Raw genomic sequence first — 25,239 nt, forward strand, 5'->3', positions numbered from 1 at the left:
GACAAGACTTGGCACCTAGGAAGGGTCCGCGGAAAGTACCTATATCGCTAGTCTTTTACGCCGCGGTGCTTACTCACGGACTCTAGCGAGTGCCAAACGGGGCATTCGCATGGTACTCTAACCATCCAGGCTGCACACACTAACGTACGTTGCTGATCGTTTCTGATGGAAGAAACAGCATCAACCTCCGAAAATTTCTGTAGGCTACTGTCGGGGTTCAATGGTGCCGTATAGGTCACAAGGTCACCCAAGGGCTCTCACATTCATATCCTGAAAGTCGTGGGATGGGTTGACGTGGCAAGCTTGTTATTCCCGAACAGCTCCAGAACTAAACTAGAGCATAAGAAAACCAACCTACCATTTCGCGACAGTCCGGCCATGTTGCTGCTACGGCGGGCCACTTCCTCCTTAGACCCGAGTCGGACTAGACGGGGCTAAGAGCTTTGGTATAAGCTCAATCCCTGATGTTAGCTCAGGTCACTTGACAACTACTCTGGCAAGTGTCGGGCAAGCCAATTTCATTCATAACGGGTCGATCTCGTTTGTCTGCGTTCTGGGCTGATTGAGGTGTTGGAGCCGATGAACAACGACACCAGGCGACTTTTCAAACGATCAGAGACTCGTTCCTATTCAAGAGCAAAATGGTTGAATCAAAAAACTTTGAGCAGTCACCACCCCTGACGGCTAGCGACTCACCCGACCATGCGAAGCGGTCCAACACACCGGCGCTGCTTGTACGCAGGTCCTCGTTGATGAGCAAGTTTTCCGAATCTGGCTCCTCTGCGTATGTTCTTGACTGGGAAAGCAACAGCTGCAAGCAGCGGCTCCTTAATCATGCCGACGACCTTTTGAGAGAAGCGGTGGGTCGGAGGCGGCTCACGATCGTTCAAGGGCTTCCGTTGGACCTAGTCCAGGTTCTGAGGGACTCATTAGGCGTCAGTCCTAGTTTTCTCGAAGCACATGCGGGGCGGCGGTCGCATCGATCTTCGAGGCAGGATGGCGGCTCGAGCTTCATATCCTTCGAATACCCGGAACTTATCAAGACAGCCCGAGGAAGTTTCGGGCTGGATCCTGGATATAAGCCGTCTGCAAGGCCATCGGATCTAGTAGATGTCATGGATGAAGCCCCCTTCCATATGATGACCAAGGATGGACAAGCGGTTATGTTTTGCCGTGTGTCGTTGTGGATGAGTAGCAAGGCCGATGGTAAGATCACCCCAAGGCCCCTTCATATGTTAATTCTGCTGATATGCCCCTTGTAGTACTGTTTCTCGATCGACCCATATGGAATGATCCTTCTTCACAAGTCAGAATGGCCCGGCGGCCGCTGTCAGTCACCCGCTCGTGGCAGACAAAGATCGACGAGTCGCAAATGGACGGCACTTCCGTGTGGAATGTCCTTATTGCAGAAGGGGACGAGCTCCCGGGACTTGAGGACAGCCTCTTGCGAACGTTCCGGCAATCGAATGTTGCTAGGCAAAGCCTACCCGATATCCTCCATGAAGCAGTCTATGACAAATGGCAGGACTTCTTCGAGACTCTGCCGCCGTACTCCCAGCCAGGTTCTTGTCAGGACTCATCTCTGTACTGGCAAGCAACAGGGTCTCTGGAGCAAAATCTGGACTCAGCCTACGCCCAGGAGTCGCAGCTAACGACCGGTGGCGTACGGCAAACGGATTGGCGCATCCTCCTCGAGCGATTGCAGCGCCGCGTGGCTATCTCGGGGCTCGGGACTTCGACGGTTCCGCAAACGCCTGGATGGCTGCGCACACAACCGACGACAGCGGCATTGCAGACGCGAGACATGAATCTTCCCGAGCAGAACAGTCAGCCGAATCTCGACGACAGCAGCCATTGGTTAGATGAGAAGGAAGCTAATCAACGGGCGCTTGATCGTGTCACCTACTTAGGGGGCATCATACTCCCGTTCACCGTAGTATCGGCCATTCTTTCCATGAACGATGAGTATTCGCCTAATTCGCCGCATTTCTGGGTGTTTTGGGTGGCCTCCGTTGGCGCTGCCATGCTTTGCCTGTCAATCATCTACTTGGACCAACTGCGGTGTCTCCAGGTCTACTTCGAAGTGGCAGCCGCCAAGAAAGTCGAATCAATCATCACGTCCGGTAGGACACATGATGGCGCTGGTGTCGCGCCTATGCCCATAGCGACATCCGGGACTCGCTGGCCGTCGCGGTTGACCGCCCAGATGTTAGTCGACGGACCCGAGCCTGGAATGAACGATATGGAGGTCATGGCCGATTCGGCCGTGAACCCTACAATGCTTGTTCAACAGTGCACGGACGGGTCACAGCCGAAGGCATGGCAGAGGAGGCAGCTTGGCTGGGGCGGCGCGGTGAAGAAGGTCGTCGGGTATTATCGGTGGATGGGCAGCAAGCCAGTGCAGCTGAGTCCGTACGGTGAAGGTTTCCGGATGAAGGCGGTTTAGGTAGTGTCTGGGGGAGGTTCCAATACGAGGTAGTAAGGACCAAACGATGGTGAGTGCAGTGGAAGGTGTTATGGTGAAGAAGGGAAGGGAGGCTGACGTCTGGAGGTCTGAATACCCTGGCCATGCAGACCGGCGTAAGGTCGGGCCCAGGTGCGACGGCATCCGGGACAAAGCGTATACAGTCGTAGAAAACGTCGCAACTGATCAGCCCGATCATTGCTCAGGTCTCTGAGAGAGCAGCCAGTCATCGTTCCTCATCCATGAACAATGCTAACAAACAAAGAGACTGTGTTTGCTACACATGACCAATCAGCTCCGCTAATAGCTAGCACCTTGGCGACTGGGTACGGCTGTTGTTCGTTGGAGATAGATGGGTCGGTAACAGTGTGGTCCAGGGGAGCAGGCAGTAGTCGACTGCAGGCTGGCCTAACCAACAGGTGGGAAGCGAATCATGAGGGTAGAAAGTAGGTACCACTCGTCTACAGCCATGCGGAGAGAAAAAATTAGCCGGTTTGCAGCTTAGCCTCTCAAAAGCGCCTCTTTACAGCGTCGTCGGTCGCCTGCTTTCGAGTGTTGAGGTGAGTGAGTCCGCGGAAGCAAAGCTCCATTTCACCTTGAGTTTGTAGAACTCATGGGCCGGACTTTTACCCATACAGGCCTACCAGAAAATACCAAAAGGTTGTTGGGCCAAGCTTTCTCAGTAAACTAGACGGGAAGGAAGCACCTGCCACTTGCCCCCCTTGTTGCCTCCTTCCACTTCACTTACTTTGGTGACCAACCAGTCCCATATTTCTTTCTCGAATACACCTTGTCTTTCACATTATACAAAGCTCGACAACCAGCTCCGTTTTTTCCCTCTCGTCTCAAGCACATCTCGCCTTTCAGATGACAAGAAGGGTCGGGCAACTCGTTTTAAGAAACGCACTCAGGCTTTTGTCCTATCAAGTCATCAATTGAGTCTCGCTCACTGCCTCCATATCTGGTTCGTTCTGAAAGCATTGTGCTACTTCCGGAATCAACGGTTGTCATGAACACCTCTGCTAAACATTCCTTATAGGCCGGGCAAGCGCCGCAAGCTGAGTTGGCTTTCAGAACCATTCGGCATCGTCAACAGTTCACCATGACCCGGGGCAAGTTCAACAGAGACTTGGATGCAGCCTCCCAGCAAGCCGTTGAGCATATCTCCGGCCTCAGCAAGGGAGAAGATGATGGCCAGGTCCAGTTCGTCTTCTCAGACGATTCTCTGGCTTCGCCTCTTGTTATTCGTCTGATCGCTTTGAACGTGGATGAATACCCGCAAGGTTCCGGTTTCTTGGCTTATACCGATGCCGAGTTACTTCCCAGAGCTGTCTCTAAGCTCCTTGATGATCTTCCCAGCTTAAGTCAAAACAAATCCATTCTTGACACACTGCATCTCATCTCAAGAAGATTGGTCAAAGAACTCGCGTCAGAGAACAGCGACAGCTCCGACGTCGAGATGACCGACGTCGACCTGGACGAAGACCTAGAAACCGAGGTAGCCGATGAAGACGATGAGTACGACTACGAAGACGACTTGATCTTCGGACTTGGCTCCGCCTCCCCCTCGCTCCCGACATCGACCAATGCCCAGCAAGAGCGGCCCAAAGTCACTGGCCGTCTGATTGAAGACCTTCGCAAAGCCAAGGAGGCCGGCTTCAAGATTTCTTTGCTGTCAAATGTTACGGAACAGGACGAGAGCTGCATATTTGCCCTTTCCCTTCCCGTTGCTCATCTTGGTCTCAACGAGGATGCTCTCGAGGCTTGGGAGGTGAACTCCTCAGACTATATTGTGCTTCTATGCAAGTACGATTATAGATATCCTTGCGTGGAGACGTTTATAGATCTTGCGCCTGGTCATCCGGCTACTATGCAATTCCGATTCGGAAAGTGCGCCCGCTTCAAGCCCACTCTCAGCTCAGCTCTTACTGCGCTTAACCCAAGATTCAACAATGCACAAGGAAGCTCAGCGGAAAATGTCCTGACGACCGAAAAGGTCCAGGAAGCAGCCTTCTGCTCCATGCCTATTTCAAACTCGATCGACACTTTCATGAACCAGCAGCTCGCAACGCTGCTCAAGATTCGCTTGGCCCGCACCGTGTCTTGGGACGGCGCTACAGACCTGCTACGGAAGCTGACCAGAGACGCACACCTACGCGATTCAAGATCAGAACTGTACAACACGCCCCCTGGTGTTGACAATGCTGAAGCGCAAGTGTCGACGACAGCTCGTGGTCTTCTCAACAAGGACTACGTGATGCACAATCCCAAGACCACAGGCCCCCTCCCACGAAAGGAACTCAGCGCGCCTCTGATTGCTATGCAGTTCGCCTTGCGTTACTTCGTCAAAAGCACCCAATACTGCCTTGTCTGTCATCAGAAGACTGACTCGGGCCTTGCTGCCCTGAAGCCATACGTGTGCAGCGAGCCCCTTTGCCTCTTTCAGTTCATGGCTCTAGGATTGGGTCCCAGCATTGAGCATGATATCATTGCTCGACCTTATGTGGTTGACCTTCTGGTCAGCTTCTGCGCTGCCGCTTTGCAGGCATCTCGGATTCGTGAGTGGCCGGAAGGCCTGGCTATCAAAGTACCTTTGATGAGCTACCCCTCGACTCAATCCAGACCAGCCGGGTCGTGGGCTGCTACCGGTGCATACCAGCTCGGAGAGCCTTCAGTGCGTCGGCAAATCAACCCTGCTATTCCTGTGACAGCTCAGATTTCGGCCGGCAAACTCAACCTCGACAACACACAAACCATAGTGCTGAAGCCTGGGGATATGATTATTCTGGTCAAATATGCAATGGAGGGCGTCCAGGGTAGCAAGGCCAATGTCCATCATTGCCGCATCAAGAATGTTGACACCAACCTTAACGGCGATGGCAATAGCGGTGGCAGGGTGGTTGAATTCGATTGCATTGTGTCGACTGACAGACAGCCGAACACCACGACGGCAGAACCGTTCAGGAGCGGATCAAAAGCTTCCTCGTCGTCAGCTGGAGAGGCTGACTGCAGGCCTGAGGGAAAGATCGATGACGAAGTTGGTGACGCTGAATTGTTTCTTTACGAACATGACATCGACGATCTCGAACCAGCCTATCAACGTGAGGCTCTGATGCTTCTCGTGCAGACAATTCCCCCCATTAGAACTTTGCGAGATTATCTCAGGAGCCACCAGGGGTCGTTGTTGAGCGAATGCAACAAGATCTCCAGATCCGCTCTTGCGTTACTCCGATGGATCGTTGCCTCAAATAGGTCGTTCATCGTACAGATTGACCAGCCAGCGGACCTCGACATCGGCGGCATCTCAGAGACCGAAAATCGACAACACGAGCGCTTGGTTGGCATGACCGACGACTGGATGCAGTTCCGCTTTGCACAAGGATCTCCCGAAAAGGAGCATCGTTTCAAGGTGGAGTTGGAAAAGCAGGGGAAACATCCTTACCCTACGCTTTTCGGCTGGCACGGCAGCCAGCTTGGAAACTGGCACAGTATCATCAGGAGCGGCCTGGACTTCAAGGACACCCTCCACGGTCGTGCTTACGGCCACGGAGTGTACTTCGCCCGCGACTTCTCGACAAGCCAAGGATACAGCAGGGTTGGCACATCATCTTGGATTGGATCTGAGCTGAAGCTGCACGCCGCTGTCAGCCTTTGTGAGATTATCAACCGTCCGGCTCAATTCACGTCCACTGATCCATTCTATGTGGTTAGCCAAGTCGATTGGATCCAGTGCCGCTACCTCTTGGCCCAACGGATACAGCCAGAACCTCCACAAAATCAGAAGGCCGCTTCTGCTCCGAAGGCTACTTCTGGTCTGGAGCCCGAATACATCTCTCAGGACCCTTCTGGTCAAATCAAAGGGTTGAATAACGGTTCCGTGAAAATCCCAGTAGCTGCACTTCCTACATGGCGTCAAAAACCGGCGCCTTATGATGGGTCTTCGTCTCATGCGATTGTTGTGGCCGATAATTCAGATAGAAACCTTGATGACGAGCCGGATGATCTTGATCTGATGGGACTCCGAGAGAGCCAAGACGAAGCAGATCGTATCATGTTTGTCAAAGGTTCCGACCCTGACAAGATGGACTTCGTTCCGGGTAGTGTTGAGTATGATTCACTACCTCAACTCCCTCTTCCTGGCTGGGCCTCGGACCAAGGAAGGAAATTCCTTGGAAAGGAGCTTAGCAAGTTGCAGAGGTTGCAGGCCAGTACGCCTTTGCACCAGCTCGGCTGGTACATCGATTTCGACAACATCACGAACATGTTTCAGTGGATCGTCGAGCTGCACAGCTTTGAGAAGTCTCTCCCTCTTGCACAGGACATGAAACGCCACGGTGTGTCCAGCGTTGTTCTCGAGATCCGCTTTGGCCGCCAATTCCCACTATCGCCCCCGTTTGTCCGTGTCGTTCGCCCCCGCTTTCTCCCCTTCTCACAGAGAGGCGGCGGACATGTCACGGCTGGCGGTGCCATGTGCATGGAGCTCTTGACAAACAGCGGCTGGAGCCCCGCCAGCAGCATGGAAAGCGTTCTCCTACAGGTGCGCATGGCGATGTGCAACCTCGAGCCTTTTCCGGCACGATTGATGGTTAAAACCACTGGGAGATCATACGACTACGGCGTTAATGAGGCCATCGACGCGTACAAGCGCGCGGCTGCCTCCCACGGCTGGCAGATTCCTCCTGATCTTGACATGACGGCGAATGCGCAGTGAGTAGGGGAGGGGTTCATGGGTGCGGGTCAAGATGTTTTCCCGGTTCAGTACTCAACAACTTACGAGGCCGTCCGTTGACGAGGGAAGCGTCACAATTGGTACCGTTGTCGCCGGCGTCGGAAGCCGCGTGAATCCTCCAGGAGAGAAGCTTGAAGGAGACAGAGATAGAAGGAGAAAAAAAAACGAGGTAGCTCCGGATGCCCTGATGGCAGAGTTAGCAGATGTTCAAGTTCATCCAACACACCTCATGGTCTTAGTTTGCTTGATGCTATATTCCCTAATGCTACGCGATGATGTTGGCAACAAGACTCCTTTTAAAACTGTTGGGATTGCTTCCGGGATAGACGATTGTCCAGGAGCCCCGAACTATACATATTGTAGATGCCAATGTGCCACAGCGAGTTTTATTTGTCATTAAGTAGTGTCTGCCTCTTTACTAAGTAGGAGGCCATGAACCTTAAGATCTGCGAGTCAAGTCAAACCAACAACTTTCAGTTGGCAGGATCCGGGGTTCGGCGGGGTCGTCGGAGGGTGGGACGGAGGGACGGAGGGAATAATTAGCGGGGGACCAATCAGCAAGGCATGATAAACTTTGCCTTCGCAACCTGCGGGTACATACATACATACTTACCTAGGTGCCTAGGTAATACCTAACGATAGTAAACCACCTCCAGCTCCAATGCTGGGGCTCAGAGCTGATACCATGAGCTGCCCGGCGAGAAGGTGGGTGGGCTTTCAAACCCTCTCGGCCTCCCTTTTTGTCACAGCTACATTAACATCATGTCTTTGATCCCGAAACACAGTGACCGTTACCACGAGTTAGGGACGCGACGGTGGGCAAGCGGTATCCATTCCGACTGATACGCGACCAAGACTACCTAGGCCCCACGCCCCATCCAAGGCCTGAGGCACGGCCATTGGTCTCGGCGCAATCCACCCTACCTACCTTCCACTCCACCGACCCTGGACCAACGCTGCAGCTTTCCACTCATAAACCCTCTCTCCCTCTTCCTCTCTCTCACGACGACGCTCTCTGCACTCCCCATTGGACTCGGGCCGCCTTCCAGTCCAAACGGCATTCTCTTTCCCTCATCTCCCTGCCCCAAATGCATCGCGCAGCAGTGAGGGCCTTGCGGACAACCTACCGATGTACGGCTCGTAGCTTCGCACGCAACACCCAACGGGGCCTCTTCGAACATAGCCTCTCCACCACCTCTTCCTTCGCGACCCGCCACGGCCTGCGATACTCGTCCTCCTCCCCGAACCAGCCTCGCAACAACCCCGAGCATGCTGTCCAGCCGCTAAAGTCCTCCATGTACATCCGCCGCTTCTCCGTCGCTCTCGTGTCCACCCTCGTCGGCTACGGCGCCTGGTACTCGTACAACGGTACCGGTCTCGACAAGTCCCAAAGCTTGTCAAGAAGCTTCACCACTGGCGCCGCCGCCGGCGGTGATGCTGCCCCGACCCGTGCTGTCCTCGTCGTCGGCGCCGACCAGCTACACACCGGAACCTTCGTCGGAGAGGGTCCCATCTCCAAGACCACCAGTGACGACGGCCGCAAGGTCATCGAGATGTTGACCCCCGAGCAGGTCACCCAGAAGCTCCGCAAGACGGAGCAGTCCTTCCTCGTCAACAGGGGCCAGGGAGTCCTGCGTTACGACCTGGTCCAGCTCCCCAGTAACGACCCCATCGAGGACGACCACGCCGAGAAGATTGTCGAGGTCCCCAACAAGGCCGCCGGCGTCACGGGCAACAGCAGCGACTGGATGTTCTGGGGCGTCTTTGATGGTCATGCGTGAGTTGTTGTTGGGATGTCAGCCCGCTTGAAACCCCGAACTAACACGTAACAGCGGCTGGACGACCTCGGCGAAGCTGCGCCAGGCTCTGATCACCTCCGTTGCCAAGGAGCTCAACAACACGTACCAGTCCTCTGCTGATCTGTCACCGCCGGCTGAGGCCATCGATACTGCCATCAAGTCCGGTTTCACTCGCCTGGACGATGAGATTGTTAACCAGAGCGTCGAGAGGGTCCTTAAGGCCGGCTCTAAGACTATGGCCGCGGAGCTTCTTGCCCCCGCCCTGTCTGGCTCCTGTGCCCTACTGTCTTTCTACGACAGCAGATCCAAGCTTCTGCGCGTTGCCTGCACCGGCGACTCGCGCGCTGTCCTCGGCCGCCGATCGGCGTCGGGCAAGTGGACTGCTACCGCTCTATCGGTGGATCAGACGGGTGGCAACCCCGACGAGGCCGCCCGCCTGCGCAAGCTCCACCCTGGCGAGGACAGAGTCGTGCACAACGGCCGAGTGCTTGGCGGGTTGGAACCGACCCGTGCCTTCGGCGACGCGAGCTACAAGTGGAGCCGTGAGATCACTAACAGACTCCGGGAATCTTTCTTCGCCCGCTCCGCATCCCCTCTGCTCAAGACTCCCCCCTACGTCACGGCCGAGCCGGTCGTCACGACAACCAAGATTGAGCCTGAGAATGGAGATTTTGTGGTCATGGCCACCGACGGCCTGTGGGAGATGCTGACCAACGAAGAGGTCGTTGGTCTCGTCGGGAAATGGATTGAGAGCCAGGCCAGCAGCTCTTCGCAGTTCGACTCGACCTGGTCCAAGCTCTTTGGATCCAAGCAATCCACCCTGCCCGTCGAGCAGGCGAGTGACAAGAGCGCTGACGGCCAAAAGACGCCTATCCGTCTGCAGCAGTGGGGCATATCCCCCGACGCCCCCGAGCGGTTCGTTGTCAAGGACAAGAACGTGGCCACGCACCTGGTCCGTAACGCCCTCGGTGGCAAGAACGAAGAGCAGGTCTCGGCTCTGCTGACTCTGCCGTCTCCGTTCTCGAGACGATACAGGTGAGTCAGGCCACAGATGGAAACCACTGACATGAATCACGAAGCTGAAACGAAACGAAACAGGGACGACTTGACGGTGCAGGTAATCTTCTTCGGCAACGGCGAGAAGACTGGCCAGGTCAATCTGAACGAGGAGGCCACGGCACCGTCTAAGCAGCAGCCCGCGAAAGCGAAGCTTTAGGGTATCATTGCCGCTTTTCGTATTGTCGGGACTATCACTGGCCAATGGCTCTCTGCAGCGACAGCGTTAGCCCTCGTGTGTTTATTGGTGTATATCAAACGGTTGGCCGCGTCAAGGTGGTCTGGAAGGGGGGTGAAGGAACCCCGCATATCCTCCTGAGATGAAGGTGCTGGCTGGATCTGGAAAGCGAATAACAGAAAATATGCCTCGGACTGGGGCAAATGCTCAGATAAACTCATGTTTATTTTATTGTACAAGCAAGCTGCTTAGCGATCAAGAAACGAACGAACCCCGAACACCCTTGCTTTGATGAGACCCCCCAACCCCCTCCCGTTGGCATGACTACGTCTTGAGAGAAGGATGTGGGTGAGGCAACAGGGAGAGGCATGCATCCCAACCAACCCTGACCGTACAGCATGACCAGAGAAAAGAAAAGAAAGAGAAAAGTGGAAAAAAAAGGCCTCACAGGGTTCTGTAGCGACTAGCGCGCGTACAACGCGCATTTCCTCTCTTGTCTTCTCTTCTCAAGCTTTTTATATTTCTTTGATTGCTAAGGACGGCAGTGTGTTTTTGACAGAAACCAAAATGTTTCGACACCGTAAACCTCCACCCCACGCAAAGAGGTTTTCCGTTGTTTTCTCAGTCACCCAACGGTCCACCAAAAAGCGCTCGCATACAGGGTCCAATCCTAATGAAATCCCCTCTGCCCGCCCGGCCCTCACTACCTCTGCGCTTGTCTCGTCCACCCCTCCTTTCTGTTCGTCTCTTTGTAATAATAGAATCGAGAAGAACGAACATAAACCAGTTCCCCAAACTCAAAAACGCCTGAGGTTCCCCTAAAAAAATATAAAAAAAGGCAAAAGAAAACAAGGGCAACAAATCCGAGATAAGACGACAGTAAACAACAAGAAACTCCCAATGATGAAGGCACAGGTACCATATGCTGCTGGCTGATCTTTTTTTTTTCGTGAGAATCCCAACTCAGTAGGGAACCGTTAGTTACGGGTTGGGTAACAAAGGCGCTCGTGGATTTCGATCGTTCGCTTTCTTCATCCTCTCCTCCTTCTTCTTCTCCATCTTCTTTGCCTGCCTCTCGTAGTCTCGTATTCCTTCCAATTTCGTCGCTTGTAAATGATAGTCCATGACTGTAGGCGACGTCGGTCCACATGCCTAGTTCTTACACTCTGACGATAACCGTCATCTCTTTGCGAACAACCCTTATGGCAAACCGAATTGACCACTGGCCACGGACTTCGGATCACCAATCACCCGCCGCCAAGGGTCACGAATGTTGGCCATTCTGATGTGAATTGTGCTGGTCATCGTCGTCCCCGTCATGGTGCAGGGTGACGCTGTTGAATTCCTCAAAAGGATCCACCGCAGCCTCGCCGCCAGGAGTCGCCAGCCCGCTATCCAGGGGAACCCCCTTCAGGTTGCCCTGCATCGGGTGAGAGCCACTGAGATCTATACTCTCGCTTTCTTTAACGTTGCGGAAGTTGACGGTATCGATGCCGCGTCCCGTGACAGGAACAATCGGCGGCTTCATGTGGCGGATCAAGGCCCACTGGGTTGTCTTGAAGAAGGGATGCGCTTTGATATCCGAAGCGCCAGCCTTGGCGCCTAACCTCCGGTTCTCGTCCTTGATGAGAAGCTTGCGAATCAAGGATTTGCAGAGACTGGAATTATTTAGTTTAATTGCTCGACTGGTTGGAATGCAGACCTTACTTGGATAATTGCGGCGCCCCGGCATGGTCGGGGAAAGGAATGTCTTCTCTCAGGATATTCGCAAAGGTCGCGTTCCGGTTCTTGCCCTTGAAAGGAGTAGTGCCGTAGAGCATCTCGTAGATCAAGATACCCAGGGTCCACCAGTCCACCGCACTAGTGTGGCCGCTACCCTTAATGACCTCTGGTGCGATGTACTCTTCTGTTCCGACGAACGAATTGGTGCGGAAATTTGCGATACATGATCGGGTGTCGATGTGCAACGACGTGGTGCTGGTGCCCGTCTTGCCGACGACCATGGTGGGCTTTCCACCGAGATCGGACTGCTTAGACAAGTCAAAGTCGGAAAGCATGATGTGGCCCGATTGGTGGAGCAGGATGTCTGCACAATACGTCAGCATGCAATTAATTTGTAGGCAGGTAAATAATGGCCTGGCAAACTCACTCTCCGGCTTCAAGTCGCGGTAGATGAAGCCCATCAAATGCAGATATTCCAAGGCCGCAGTGACCTCGGCGGCGTAGAACCGCGCATCATCCTCGGGGATGCACTTGCCGGGGCGAGTCTGCAGCGCTCGGAAAAACTCTCCACCAATGCAGTATTCCATGCACAAGTACAGATAGTCCTCGGACTGGAATGAATGGTATAGCGTAACGATGAAGGGATGATTACTCGTAGCCAGGATTTCCTGCTCGGCGAGGGCACGCTTGATTTTATTCCGCTTGATCATCTCCTTTTTGCTCAGCACTATATCAAGTCAATGAGTGCCAGGTCGGAGACGTCAGCAGGTGAAAAGGCGGGAATCGGTCGTACCTTTCATGGCGTAGAGCCGGCTGCTCTTCTTCTCGCGGACCAGATAGACCTTGCCAACATCTCCCTTGCCGATCAACTTGATCTTGTCGAAGCTTTGGGGGCCAACCTCGACGTCGCGAACCTTGATCGAATTGGAACTGTACGTCCTCCGGAAGGCAGGGTTGCGATTCGGGGGCGGCAGGTTACCGAGGACGTCCTGGTCGGGGACGCCTAGGCTAGAGGTGGAAGAACCGTTGACCTTGGAAGCGTCGACCATTTCGAGGGTGCCCGAGTTGTTGTCGAGGACCAAAGGATCCTTGCTCAACTCTGCGGTGGCGGGGCGCTCGGCGCTGCCCTTTCCCTTGGAGAACAAGCCCTGGGCATTGGGTGCGCTGGCGACTCTCCTAAGTTTCCGCGCCAGTTCCTCCCTGCCGGCACTCGTTGTCTGCTGCTCGGGGCCACCGTCGGGGCCCTGGATCTTGAAGTTGGGGGTATCTGGAGGACTTGGGGGGACCGACTCGTTGTTGTGGTGGCGGAGACCTGGCTGGCCCTGGTGAATAAAGTAGGGGTTCGCGTGTGCGGTCGGACTCAGAGCCTCGTCGAGAGGGTTGCCTTCGCTAGCGGTGGTATTCGTCCTCAATCGGCCGACGGTGCCTTTGAAGAAGCTGCTACCGAACTTGCTCCGGATCTCTGGGCGGGCGGGAGATGCATCTGCGGAGGTTTGAATGTGGGCGGTGGAGGACTTCTCCCGGTCTCGGTCAGCGCCGCTGTTAAGGTTGATGCGGAAGAGGTTCTTCAGCTTCTGATTAAACTGGGCGGCGCCATTCTGGTGGGTTCGGCTGGCAGGCATATCGGAATCTCGGGGGTGCGCGATCAAGCGACCGATGCCATGGCTGACTGGGCAATTGCGGGAGAAGCGAAGGGGAGGGGGCCGGCCGACGGGATCGGAAGGGCGGAGAGCAATTTGAGAGTGAGTGGCAGCAGGCTAGACGCAAGGTGAAAGTGTAGGTTGAGACGAGAGGAACGTGGGCCTGGATGCGTAGTGTAATGTAAGTAGCGTGACAGAAAATGGACAAAAAAAAAAAACCAAGAGGTAGGTCAGGAGAGAGGCAAGTAGGCAAATAGGCAGATAGGCAGGTAGGTAGGTAGGTAGGTAGGTAGGTAGGTGACAGAGGCATGGAACGGGACGGTAAGGTAGGTAGGTGAGGTGAGGCGAGTGTCGAAGCCGAGTTAGTAATGTGGGCGGACGGGCGGGCATAGGCGGCTTCTCGGATGGCCTCGACACCTTCCCATACTCCCCGCTCGTTGGTTCGATGGCGGCGGGCATGGGTGTGGGCATGGGCGTGGGTTCGCTCACTGCACCGGTGGTGGTGGTTGCCACCCGTGGTGGTCTCGTCTACCTAGGCCCCATTGGGGGTCGCTGGGTTTCGCTCTTTCTCTCGCCTCCGGCCCACCTTTCCCTTCCATCATCCGCCCATCCAGTAAGTGGTCAGTGGCTCTCGGGCAGTGCAAGAGAGGAGGATCCCAGTCTAGGACGGTAGTGTAGGACCGTAGCCGGCAGGAAACACGCGCATCCTCCCGGGGAATGGGACGACCACTGTGTGTGCGACGTGCCACTGGGAAAGGAAGGGGAAGGGGGCGGCGGCGGGCAGACACACCCAGAATGGGACGCGTCGGTTTCTTTGGACAGGGATTGTCCGGTTCAGGTTCAGGCGGCCTATAGTAGGTTCCAGTACCTAGGCAGGTAGGCTGGTACCTACCTACACTACAGTAAGGTCTGGCGGCGTGGGCTTGGCTGGCTGGCTTGGCTGGCTGGCTGGCTGACTGACCGGTTCTTGCCATTGGTGCTATTTTTGCCGGACTTTTCCCACTCCTCCCTCCCATCGGAAAGTCCCTTGAAAGACGGATGGATGGATGCTCGATTACGATCCCCAATTGCGTATTTTGCTCTGAAGGGTTCTTTGCGTAATGTACGGAGTACCTAGACAGGTACCAGCATAGCTACCTACTACCCGGCTGGTAGCTTTGTGGTATCCCTCCCTCGCATCTATCTGCAATGCATTTCACTGGTCTCATCTAACCCCCTCAATTCCCCAACTCTATCTCTAGCGCAAGCTGAAATCATTAATGTCTACCTATTGCCTCACTCGCAATCTTGTTCCTGGAAATGTTCGTGTTCCGGTACGTGCTCGCTCGTGCAACCACATCTTCCCTCGACGTCCATAGCACAAGAGAGAGGGGCGACGGGAATACTGCAACAAGTTAGTTACAACACGACCCCCAACCCAGAGCCTTGGTTGGTGCTGAGCACAGGCCCCCCTGCACCGCCGCCAAATATACAAAAGACGGCTGCCCGGGCTGGTAATACGAGCCTCACCTGGCCAGCTGCGTGCCAAAGCACGGCGCCTGCGGCCTACCTAGCATCACAAGAAAAAAAAAACATTGAGGTTAACAACCCTTGCTGCTGGCTGGTCATCATATACCGGGGGTGTGTGTGTGTGTTTTCGCCCCCTGCCCTTGAAGAGAGAGATAGAGAGAGGAGAGGCTTGCTCGCGCAAAACACCCCAACGAAAAGCAGGAAATCATCAGATGGGTATGCAAAATAAAGCACAGATCCCGAAGCACATAAATCCTTTGCTAGTTGGTAGGTCATTCCACGCCGATCGATTAGGAAGCTTTGGGCTTGACTCTCCTCTCTCAAACATGCACACTCGGTGCGCGACGCCATTACAAATGGTGTACGGGTATCCGTACTCTCGTACCCAATACCTACATGGCTACCTACCCGTGTATCCGTACGTACGCCGTGTAATCCCCGCACTAGCACCACCAAACTAGGTACTGCGATGCTGGCGGCGGGCGATTCCCTCCCCTTTAATCGGTCCATTTCAGCCATCCACACCATTGAGAACGTGCCAGTGCCAGTGCCAGTGCCAGTACGCTGTAATTCCTAGACAAGACAAGCCCGTCCGCGTCCTGGCCAACAAAGACACGGATCGAAAAGGTCAGAAGGGAGGGGGGAAGGGGGGGGACAAAACCCGCGTGCACGCGGCCCCTCCATTGCCCAGGCAGTTTAGCTGTTGTCCGCTTTCCCACGAATGATTCGCCTCCATCGCCCACATCTACTATGTAGGTCCCGTCGGCCGCCAGTGATGGACAGTAGTTTACCTATGTACGCCGCATTGGAAGCATTCTAGAACTCGGTCTTCGCGCCCTTTTGCCTTGCTCCTTTACTTTCCAACTGTCTGTTTTGGTTGGCCCGATTGCCTGACAACACCTCCCATGTTATGAAACTCCGTGGCAGCCGTTGGAGCAGCCTGTTCCCACAGCTCTGCGGACGCGAGAGAGAGAGAGAGGGCTGCTGGGACATGTTTCTTCCTGAGCACCGGCCCCTCCCTGGATACTGAGGTGTCAACTCCACTCGCCATTCTCATGCAACTCCCCCACAAAACAACCACATCCCCGCCTATGATGTAAGACGGGAATGCAGCCAAAACTCCCTTCCCCCATAACAGCCAGAACAGCCAATCCAGTGAAGCGAGAGTCGCAACGCCAAGCCCGTCCCCTTTGTAACGACTGTGCTCCAACACAGCCAGAGACCCTCCGGCTTTTCCGCTACCCTTCATACTGATATCCCGACAGCCCATCTGTGGTTGTCTGGGGAAGTGGGAAGCCGCTCAACGGCATCTCCCTGCGGCCGAGCCAGTGAGCAATAGCCCCAGGGGCTATTCACAGCGGGACCCTTCACCCTCTGTTATCCCTAGGGAGGCGCAGTCCAGTTGCGTCATCTCTCTTCCGTCGTCTCCTCCGTCCCGTTGTCTTCTCCCTCACTTGTCATATTCTGATCTCGTAGGAGCAAAAGGTTCTTGAGCCTCCGTCTGTTGTTGCGCCACGTGTAAAAGTCTTCCTCCTTCTGATCTCGTATAGACGGTGTGACCTGATGGCCCGCCTTGTCGAAAAGATAGCCTGGGAGCTCGGTCCCGTTATCGGGCACGTATCGCTTGAATGACACCTGTGGCCCGTCCCCTACCTGCCAGGCGATTGGAGCCATATGTAGATCCTCCAAGTGAGTCTTGAGGTGCGCAGATGTGGAGAATATGCGAGCCGGCTGCTGCTCGGCACATCGGGCCCATTGACACGCAAACGGTTCGGCTCTCGCATGGACCACGAGGACATGCTTCCGCAGTGTTGCAAAGTTGTGCAGCTCGGCTCTGCACCCCTTCCACTCGCAGATGAAGACGTTGAAGTGTGGGTTCAGTCCCTCGTAGATGGTTCTTGGCTGCGGCGATGGTGCCTTTGGGGGACGCCCTCGTCTTCTGCCTGCGTACAGAGCACCGGTCTTGGGCCTGTCCGGCCGCAAATTTCTCGGCCCCGTTGCCGGAGGCTCATCCTGCAAAGTCTTTGTGCCCGGCCGGTTTGGTCGGAAGCCTTTTGGCCGGCCACGTTTCCGAGGCTGCGGCGGAAGAGGACCTGTCCCAGGCGAGGCTACATCTAGCTCGTCCGGAGTGAAGATTGGTAAAGCCGGCTTGGCAAGGCTCACATCCGATGCGGCTTGCGCTGCCAATTTTCTGAACTGGGGGGAGACGCCCGAGGTCATCAAGTCATCCGCATCGTCCTCTACCGTCCTCCCAAGAGCTGCTTCTGATTGCTTGCTCGGGCTTAAATTGAGAACGACCTCAAACGAAGGACGCGGGGCCGGCTGGGCAGTCGATGTCCTCCTCGGTGGAACCAACGGCGGCAAAGCTGATGGCAGGCTCCTGCCGCCAGACTGGCTGAGGAACATATCGAGGGTACGTTGACGTGGCAGGGGCGGGTTTCCCAGGCCCGTTGGAGCCGAGCCCGCCTGCGGTTCTGTTGGTATTGGCGGGGGCATAGTAGAAGCTCTCGTGAGAAGTACCGTAGAGGTAAATGCAAGATTCGTTCACTGAGGTGTTGTCCCGGGTTGGTTTAAGTTGAGGTTAACGAACCTACCTTAGTACCTAGGTAGCTAAGGACGCGTCGATACGCCAGAGACGCGATCGATTGAATCGGCAATAAGCGGGGCAGGCCACCCTGGCTGGGGCGGTTTCCAGCTCTTGCTCTCTGTTCATCAAACCTCCTGCAGAGACATGTCCATCAACACACAATCTAGGTGAGGTGGTCAACCGTTGCACCAGGGACCTCTAAGTGATGTGCAATTTAATGGGCCTCAAGGTGTTGCGCCCAACCGTCTGTGCATCTTCAGCATGACTTTAGCACACTGCACAGCCATATTCCGCATCTCAGTGTCATACTGTGGTAACCACTTTCGAGACGCAACCGTGATTTTAATACAGCGCCATGTCACCTATGGACGCACCTCATCCCTTCTGTCGGATCACGTCGGAGGCCTTCAATAGAGCAGCTAGGGAAAGATTATTAATCGAGCAGCCGGGGAGACATTATTACAGTCTGTTGCGTTAGCAGCGTCCAAAACCTAAAAACGTCTGTGCACCTATGTTCCCTTTGAAATATTAAGACCAGCTCTAGCTTATTAATTCTAAAATAAATATTATAAAGACCTTTATATATTAAAGTATATATATACTTAGTCTTTACTTCCTTGTATCTTTGTTGATAGAGATATATGCTTTAATACCTTTACGTTGCGTTGGTAGTGTCCAGACACTGTCAACGAAACTGTTGCACTGACAGTGACCTAGCCAATCAGAGGCCTATAAAACTCCCCACTCCTAGCCTCTGATTGGCTAGAACTGGACGCTGCCAATACAACAGACGCTGTCAACGCAACGGACTGTAATCGAGCATCCCGTTCGGCCCTCTGCAAATGCCGTCATTGGTCCGACCGATGATCTAATATCACGGACCGTGCCGACTACATGCAAGCATCTCATAAATACAAAGCTTCCTGTTCCCTATCTCACACAGAGATACTTATCTACCGCTTCTACGATTCTTGATCACCCTCTCTTACATTGCGACGTGCCTTCTTTTCAATTGCAACTACCAATCATGGCTTCCAAGTCCTTCTACGCTATCATATCCGGAGTCGGCCCCGGAACAGGTCAGAGCAGCGCCTCACCACAGTAACTGTGTATCGGTGTGCAACCGGAGCTAATTAAATAACAGGCCGCGCGACAGCCCTCCGCTTTGCTCAAGCATACCCCGTTGTCTTGCTTGCTCGCAAGCCAGAGAGCTACAGCTCCATCGTCGCCGAGATCAAGGAAGCTGGGGGGCAAGCTTTCGGCCTCACCGCTGACGCTACGGATGAGGCTGCCGTCAATGCCGCCTTCGAATCCATCAAGAAGGTCCTTCCCGGAAGCAAGCTCGCCGCTGCAGTATACAACGTCGCCGGCGGCTTCGCTAGGAAGCCATTCCTTGAGCTCAAGAGGGAAGAACTAGATGCTAGTCTCGATGCAGCACCGTACGTAGAGTAGACTGCGTACCGAACTGGCGACAACTACTGACACGCAGCCGCAGAAAGGGATTCTTCACATTTGCGCAAAAGACACTACCCCTTCTACTCGAGTCGGTGTCGGAGTCGCCTCACCCGCCGTCTCTGATCATCACAGGAGCCACGGCGTCCGTCAAGGGTTCTGCCTTGTTCGGTTCATTCGCTGCGGGCAAATTTGCTCTCCGTGCTCTGGGCCAGAGTCTAGCCCGCGAGTTCGGCCCCAAGGGTGTTCATGTATCGCACGCAATCATTGACGGAGTGATTGAGATGCCTAGGACCAAGGGATTTACCGTTAACGATGGTGCCGAAGACGGCAAAATCTCCCCAGACGCCGTAAGTTCATGGCATTCCCTATACAGAAGACCCGTGCTGACTGGTTCATCGAGATTGCGGAGACCTACTGGCACCTGCATACGCAACACCGATCCGCTTTCACTCAGGAAATTGACATCAGGCCCTATGTAGAGAAATACTGAGCGAGAAGGTCTGTTCATGGCTCAAAGAGTCGAGTCCGGGGGTCCACGTCATGGATATGGAACAGTCGCCAACTTAAGGTATGGCATGTCTAGATAGTCAGAGACCCTCAATGATATCCTAGTGGTAGCCTCACATATATCCATCCTCGGATCGTAGTGTGCACGTCGCGAACGTAGTCATACTTCATTGATCTTAGGGTGAGAGTAGACGAATCCGCCATCGTGGCTTGGCGTGGCATCCACACGGCCGCCGGATGAACCTGGTCATGCAGGTGCTCGGAATCGGCCTATTTCGTGGCGGCGCTCGCGGCCTCGGGCGTGTACAGGAAGGTTGCTTGACCGTTAGCAAATTCAAGATCCTGACGCCCCGGCAGCTGCCGTGTCCGGTACCACCGGCGGAAGCGTGCCACCGTTGAGAGCCAGTAAACGCTCCTCTTCCCTCTTGTCGCGGAGAGCCTGAGTCTCGGCCCGCAGCTTCTCCAAGTTCCAAACTCCGTCGTCGTCGTCTTCGTCTTCTTCGTCTTCGTCCTCTGCTGTCCGCCAGTTGCCACTTTCGAACAGGGCACGACCAGTTGCTTCCTTGGCTTTCTTGGCCTGTTCCTCGGCGGCCTTTTTGTCCAAACGATCCTTCTTCCACTTGGCGAATGTCTCTGGCGTGACTGGTGTGAGGGTTCCAGTGAGTTTGTGTCGTTCAGACTCGAGGAAGTCTTCGAGGGTGAGAGTCTTGAGGGGAGACTTGTCCATCAAGGCCTTCTCGGCAGCCCGCTGCTCCTTGGTCTTCAGGATGAATCTACAACCGTGTTAGTCTTCGAGTTTATCACCGGGCCGGAATCGACTTACCCAGGGGGCAGGGCGTGCTTGTATTTGCACTTGTCACCTCCGTTTGGACAGATCCAGAACCATCCGTATTTGCCATCCTCGATGGCTTCGACAAAGAACTTGCAAACTTTGTCTGTAGTAGTCTGTTGGTTGCCCTTCTTGGAAAGGACGACGGAACGGAGCTTCTCCTCGTCCCAGTCTGCAGATGTCTCGGCCTTCTTCTTCTCCTCCTCTTCCTTGCGGGTGTCCGTGTACAAGTTCTTTTTTACCGTCTTTCGTTCGTCCTCGAGGTTGTGGGAGAACTTGCACTTCTTGCCTTTCTCACAGTTGCCCTTCTTGAAGAAAATGCAGACAACAGTCTTGGGATCAACGCCGAAAGGTACCTTTTGGATCTGAGCGGGCTTGTTCAAGAGCATCTCAGTTTCCCTCTTGGCATCTTCTGCCGCCTTCTTCTCTCTCTCCCTTTGTGCCTTCTCTGCCTCTTTGCGCTTCTGCTCGGCGCTACCGCCGTTCTTCATCGATGAGTGCAACTGAGCAATCTGCTTCTGAGCTGCACCGCCCTTCTTGTTCTTCATACCAAAGGTCTTGTCCTCGAGAGCCTTGCCGGCGGCCGGCTTCTTGGCGCCCTTGTCATTCTTCTTGGGAGGCATCTTGGCGGGGTAATCGGTGTACGACGAAGGAAAAGACGATGTGTTGAAGCTATTAACTTCCGAAACGAGATGATGGCCGCTTCGACTGGGTTCTGTCTAGGCTGTGTTGTTCTGGGGGTTGACAGCGGTCGGGGGTAACGGGGTTCCACGGAGGTCGACGCAATATAAAAAGTCGGCACTGGGTGCAAGAAGAGTGGGAGGCGTGGATGAAGTCAGAAGTTCAAGGCACGGTGGGCGGGTCACGTGAAGGGCTGGCATTGGTGGGGGCGGAGCGTCAGCGCAGGCAGAGTTGACCAGGGTCACGGCAACTGAAATGGAGGACCAGCAAGTCACTCCAGCGGCCGGCCGAAAGCTCCAGTGTGGTCTAGTTGTCCGTTTGGCTCAACACCACCGTCCTCATCTCAAGCTCCATGTGCGCCGCCCAGACAAATTCAAGTGCACTAACCTATCGTTCCACTTCTTGTTCCTGACTTGTGGACTCAGCATTGGGAGAACGTAAGTCGTTATTCTTACGGATTGTTCTAAGGTCTACTTTGCAAAGTAAAGAAAGCTTACACTACCGCAGACAATCCCGTAAACTTTCTACCTACCACGACGCCTACTCCGATTACTATTGCACAGATAGTCCTAAGCCCATCATGATATCCGACAACGATCTCTACCGCCTTGCGATTTTCCTTGGCTCCGCCGCTATGGTTCTGATCATTCTTTACCACTACGTCGAAGTCAACAGAGAAGAGGAGCAGCCCGCGAAGCCTGTCCAGCCTGCCAAGTCCGCAAAGGCTGTGTCTTAGAGGCCCGCGCCTGCGTGGGATTAAGTCTAACATGGTCAAGATGGACCATTTGTACTATAACTGGCGAGGAAGGCAAAAGTGAGCGTTTGCGATAACTATGACGGCGATGCCTCGGCGTGGGCGACACAAGACTCCGATCGACAGCGGAAGAGACAGGAGGCGAGGGACACAACGATAGGCACTTGCCGCAGCTCAGCACCGCGCGTAAATAAGAACAAGGACAACAATGTAACGCTGTTTTGACTTGCGACGAAAGCAGCAGATACTTGGAAGGGGCCGCCAGGCTCCCCTTCAAGATACACAATTGAAACACGCAAGCACTGCATAATGAACGTGATTCTTCTTGAGAAGTCGTGCGCCAGGCAACACCCAGGTTTGCACTAGATATGGGGTTCAGATACCAAGTGCTGCAAAGGCATGCGAAGATAACCTCTCTCCGCAGGGTCAGGCTAACTAGGTCGGATTGCTAGCTCTGGAACAGAAGGAAGTCCTACGGTAATGCTAGCACCTCTTGAGCCACTGGCTTTGCTAAGTTGCAGGCAGCTTCATGTTTGTTCTCACATAGTACTTCATGATTGCTGTGGCTTTCCTTGTCCTCATGATCTTCCCTTGCTGACATGTTGGTCAAGGGTCCGCGGCTTTGCCAAAGCATAAGACGCCCTGTAGCACCTGCGTCTTTCCGGCTCATTGATAGTCGTATCGCTTAGATTCGCCGTCCTGTATGCGATGCATCTTCGCCTCTAGTGCTGCTACCGTCCTGCCCGTTTGTTTTGCACTTGCTACCAGATAGCCAGATATCTTCGAGAAGGAAGCTGACGGATGCAGAAGTCAAAAGTGAAGCGAACGTCCCTGAATCGGGAACCGAACAACAGGATGGCAGCCAGGGGATGATGTGTGGCTGAGGAGGCAGCAGCAGCTCAAGTAGACCCCTGTCGCACTTCCCGAAACGGACTAGCTTACCTTGCTCGCCGCCCAAGGACCGGAGTCCTCACCTTTTAGGCCCCTCTTGTTTTGGTCAGGCGCGCCCGCAGCCTGCCGCTTCCCCCAGGGTCAGACGCTTCCGCTGGCAAAACTGACCTTCTCCTTTCCCTTTTCGCCTTTCCCCTTCCTTTCGTAACCTTTCTCCTCCCACCCCCAGGCAAACCTCAAAACCCTAGCTTTACAAGACCCCTCGACCTCAAGACCGCGCTCTCTTTCTCTTGCTGCATTATCTGTGCAGCCTCTGTATTCTCTCTTACTTTCTTCTTCAACCGACCACTTCGCACACGACCTCCGTCGTCGCGCAAATCATCAACGCGTCGACCTCTGATTCTTCGCCTTATCACATCTTCATCTCGGATCGCGCTCTTGGCCCGAACCATAGTAGGAAGGAGCCATCGACCTAGCTGTTACTCCATCGCAGCATCTTTTTTTGTTTACCATAAATATCACCAAAACAACCCAGCCGGCCACCCCGAAATCCACATTCATCATGTCTGCCAAGCTCAACCAGTCTCTTGACGAGATTCTCTCCACCCAGCGCCGCTCTGCCGGCGGTCGCCGTTCTCAGCGACGATCCACTGGCGGTCGCCCAGCTGCCGCAGCTCCAGTCGGCGGTGTTCAGAAGACATCAAAGCCTGCGCGTGCCTCCGCAAACAAGCCTAATGCCGCCAAGCCCGCGCAAGGCACCGGTGACAGCAAGGTCATCGTGAGCAACCTGGTAAGATCCTCTTCTTGCGTCTGGAATTCAGACAAGACTAACGCGTTCAAAGCCCAAGGATGTCAACGAGCAACAGATCAAGGTATGTTGCCGATAAGGCTCTTCAGCCCTCGGACTTTGTTCGACATGTTATTTCTCGCCCGTCCTCCTTCCCAACCGGCGTCGTAGCGAGAGGAAACCCTGCGTGGCCATTGCCACCTGCCAACTGGAATTTGCCAAGACGCCGCAAGACTCCTTCCTGAAACCTGCGGTCCTGAAATACGGTGCAGAAACCACTGGAAGTTGAGCACGCCCCTGTCGCGCAACCACATTATCCTCTCGAGTAGCCTGGTCAGCACACGAGCAGAGTGGTACCGCCGACTGAGAAACGGGGCGTTGGCTGTCTATGACGCACATTCACATCAGCTTGGTCTGATGCTGCCCGTTAAACATGGCAATGCGATATGAAGCCCTTTCCAGCGAGCACAGCAGTGAGCATCGGCGCAGTACAGGCTAGGACGGCTTCGATATTCGGCTTGATTGCTTTCGATATGCCAACCTACGAACAGTTGGATTGCGCATCGCTGGGATCTGAGGCTCCCACACAGACGGTCTTGATGCCTGAAAACGGTCTTTGCCGCGGTTCTACGGCTATCTGGTTCGAGATTTGCCTTCAGCAGCTGTTACGACTTGGGGTGATACCCTCCGAAGTGATAGCGACTGAGCATGAGACAATCCAATACGCTGTTTCCCGGGGGATATACGCTGACACGCGTACTAACGCTCACTGCTCTGCTCGCTGCTTCGTTCATCGTGCTCTCGACCATACTTGGATTCCTCGATTTCTTGCCCTAGTGCGGCGCGGTTTCGGACGACGATTGTGAATAAACATCAGCGCTTGCGGATAACTAACATCGGTTCCCCTCAGGAGTACTTCGTCACGTCAGTTGGACCTATCAAGAGAGTGGAAATCTCCTACGGACCCAACTCTGTCAGTCGCGGAATCGCCAACATTACTTTCCGCGAGCCGGACGGCGCTAGCAAGGCCTTCCAGAAGCTGAACGGTCTTCTCGTCGACAACCGCCCTATCAAGGTACGACAGCATCACTGTTGTTTCCGAATTAAATCTAACTCGATGCAGATTGAGATTGTCGTCGGTGCTTCTCAAGCAGCCAACGTCATCCCGCCCACGAAGTCGCTTGCTGAGCGCACCACGTAAGTGACACCCTAGCGGACGATCAGGCGCAATCTAACTAGTCAGCAGTCAGCCCAAGGCTCAACCCAAGTCCGCTGCCAACAACAAGCGCAACACCACCAACGCTGCCAACAAGGGTGCTGCTGCCCCTGGCGCTCGTGGCAAGAAGCCGGAACGCCGTGCACGCACCGGCCGCCCTGCGAAGAAGACAGCGGAGGAGTTGGACTCGGAGATGGCTGACTACTTCGAGTCCGGCACCAACGCCGCCGGGGAGAACGCTGCTCCCGCTGCTGCGGCTCCGGCTGCGGCCAACGGCGATGCCCCTATGGAAGACGAAATCATGTAAAGACAAGGCGGTTTGGCTTGATCTTGGATTCACCAATGGAAGGGCATGATTGAAGGAGGTCGAAGAGGTACATCGCGCAGGGGCGCCCGTCATCTTTCCCTTTTCACGTTTCATGGAGCACTCGTTCA

At 54.6% G+C, this 25,239-nt stretch overlaps 11 protein-coding genes across 11 annotated transcripts; 7 read left to right on the top strand and 4 right to left on the bottom strand.

Moving 5' to 3' along the window:
• Positions 1-641: 641 nt before the first annotated feature.
• On the top strand, positions 642-2,446 carry GLRG_05131 (cysteine protease domain-containing protein; the record flags this gene model as incomplete). The annotated part of the gene is made up of 2 exons (XM_008095816.1): positions 642-1,206; positions 1,263-2,446. The coding sequence occupies 2 exons, from the start codon at positions 642-644 to the stop codon at positions 2,444-2,446; spliced, it is 1,749 nt and encodes a 582-aa protein (XP_008094007.1).
• Positions 2,447-3,566: 1,120 nt separating this feature from the next.
• On the top strand, positions 3,567-7,175 carry GLRG_05132 (polymerase; the record flags this gene model as incomplete). Its single annotated transcript, XM_008095817.1, has 1 exon — positions 3,567-7,175. The coding sequence occupies one exon, from the start codon at positions 3,567-3,569 to the stop codon at positions 7,173-7,175; it is 3,609 nt and encodes a 1,202-aa protein (XP_008094008.1).
• Positions 7,176-8,281: 1,106 nt separating this feature from the next.
• GLRG_05133 (protein phosphatase 2C) lies at positions 8,282-10,208 on the top strand (the record flags this gene model as incomplete). The annotated part of the gene is made up of 3 exons (XM_008095818.1): positions 8,282-8,970; positions 9,026-10,027; positions 10,091-10,208. 3 exons carry the CDS (start codon positions 8,282-8,284, stop codon positions 10,206-10,208), a joined length of 1,809 nt encoding a protein of 602 aa, XP_008094009.1.
• Positions 10,209-10,724: 516 nt separating this feature from the next.
• On the top strand, positions 10,725-11,048 carry GLRG_05134 (uncharacterized protein; the record flags this gene model as incomplete). Its single annotated transcript, XM_008095819.1, has 1 exon — positions 10,725-11,048. A coding segment is annotated over one exon (324 nt), but the record flags the coding sequence as incomplete, so codon positions are not given.
• A 442-nt stretch (positions 11,049-11,490) lies between these two features.
• On the bottom strand, positions 11,491-13,570 carry GLRG_05135 (uncharacterized protein; the record flags this gene model as incomplete). Its single annotated transcript, XM_008095820.1, has 4 exons — positions 11,491-11,884; positions 11,934-12,312; positions 12,376-12,675; positions 12,742-13,570. The coding sequence occupies 4 exons, from the start codon at positions 13,568-13,570 to the stop codon at positions 11,491-11,493; spliced, it is 1,902 nt and encodes a 633-aa protein (XP_008094011.1).
• A 2,380-nt stretch (positions 13,571-15,950) lies between these two features.
• GLRG_05136 (uncharacterized protein) lies at positions 15,951-16,367 on the bottom strand (the record flags this gene model as incomplete). The annotated part of the gene is made up of 1 exon (XM_008095821.1): positions 15,951-16,367. One exon carries the CDS (start codon positions 16,365-16,367, stop codon positions 15,951-15,953), a length of 417 nt encoding a protein of 138 aa, XP_008094012.1.
• A 137-nt stretch (positions 16,368-16,504) lies between these two features.
• Positions 16,505-17,503, bottom strand: GLRG_05137 (uncharacterized protein; the record flags this gene model as incomplete). The annotated part of the gene is made up of 1 exon (XM_008095822.1): positions 16,505-17,503. One exon carries the CDS (start codon positions 17,501-17,503, stop codon positions 16,505-16,507), a length of 999 nt encoding a protein of 332 aa, XP_008094013.1.
• A 1,208-nt stretch (positions 17,504-18,711) lies between these two features.
• GLRG_05138 (short chain dehydrogenase) lies at positions 18,712-19,629 on the top strand (the record flags this gene model as incomplete). Its single annotated transcript, XM_008095823.1, has 4 exons — positions 18,712-18,763; positions 18,829-19,123; positions 19,180-19,486; positions 19,540-19,629. 4 exons carry the CDS (start codon positions 18,712-18,714, stop codon positions 19,627-19,629), a joined length of 744 nt encoding a protein of 247 aa, XP_008094014.1.
• A 351-nt stretch (positions 19,630-19,980) lies between these two features.
• Positions 19,981-21,098, bottom strand: GLRG_05139 (uncharacterized protein; the record flags this gene model as incomplete). The annotated part of the gene is made up of 2 exons (XM_008095824.1): positions 19,981-20,419; positions 20,470-21,098. 2 exons carry the CDS (start codon positions 21,096-21,098, stop codon positions 19,981-19,983), a joined length of 1,068 nt encoding a protein of 355 aa, XP_008094015.1.
• Positions 21,099-21,411: 313 nt separating this feature from the next.
• On the top strand, positions 21,412-21,892 carry GLRG_05140 (oligosaccaryltransferase; the record flags this gene model as incomplete). Its single annotated transcript, XM_008095825.1, has 2 exons — positions 21,412-21,593; positions 21,664-21,892. The coding sequence occupies 2 exons, from the start codon at positions 21,412-21,414 to the stop codon at positions 21,890-21,892; spliced, it is 411 nt and encodes a 136-aa protein (XP_008094016.1).
• A 1,471-nt stretch (positions 21,893-23,363) lies between these two features.
• On the top strand, positions 23,364-25,111 carry GLRG_05141 (RNA recognition domain-containing protein; the record flags this gene model as incomplete). The annotated part of the gene is made up of 5 exons (XM_008095826.1): positions 23,364-23,591; positions 23,644-23,673; positions 24,499-24,663; positions 24,712-24,785; positions 24,835-25,111. 5 exons carry the CDS (start codon positions 23,364-23,366, stop codon positions 25,109-25,111), a joined length of 774 nt encoding a protein of 257 aa, XP_008094017.1.
• Between the last annotated feature and the right edge of the window lie 128 nt (positions 25,112-25,239).

The sequence above is a fragment of the Colletotrichum graminicola genome (genome assembly GCF_000149035.1).
Source record: "Colletotrichum graminicola M1.001 genomic scaffold supercont1.17, whole genome shotgun sequence".
Classification (NCBI taxonomy): domain Eukaryota; kingdom Fungi; phylum Ascomycota; class Sordariomycetes; order Glomerellales; family Glomerellaceae; genus Colletotrichum; species Colletotrichum graminicola.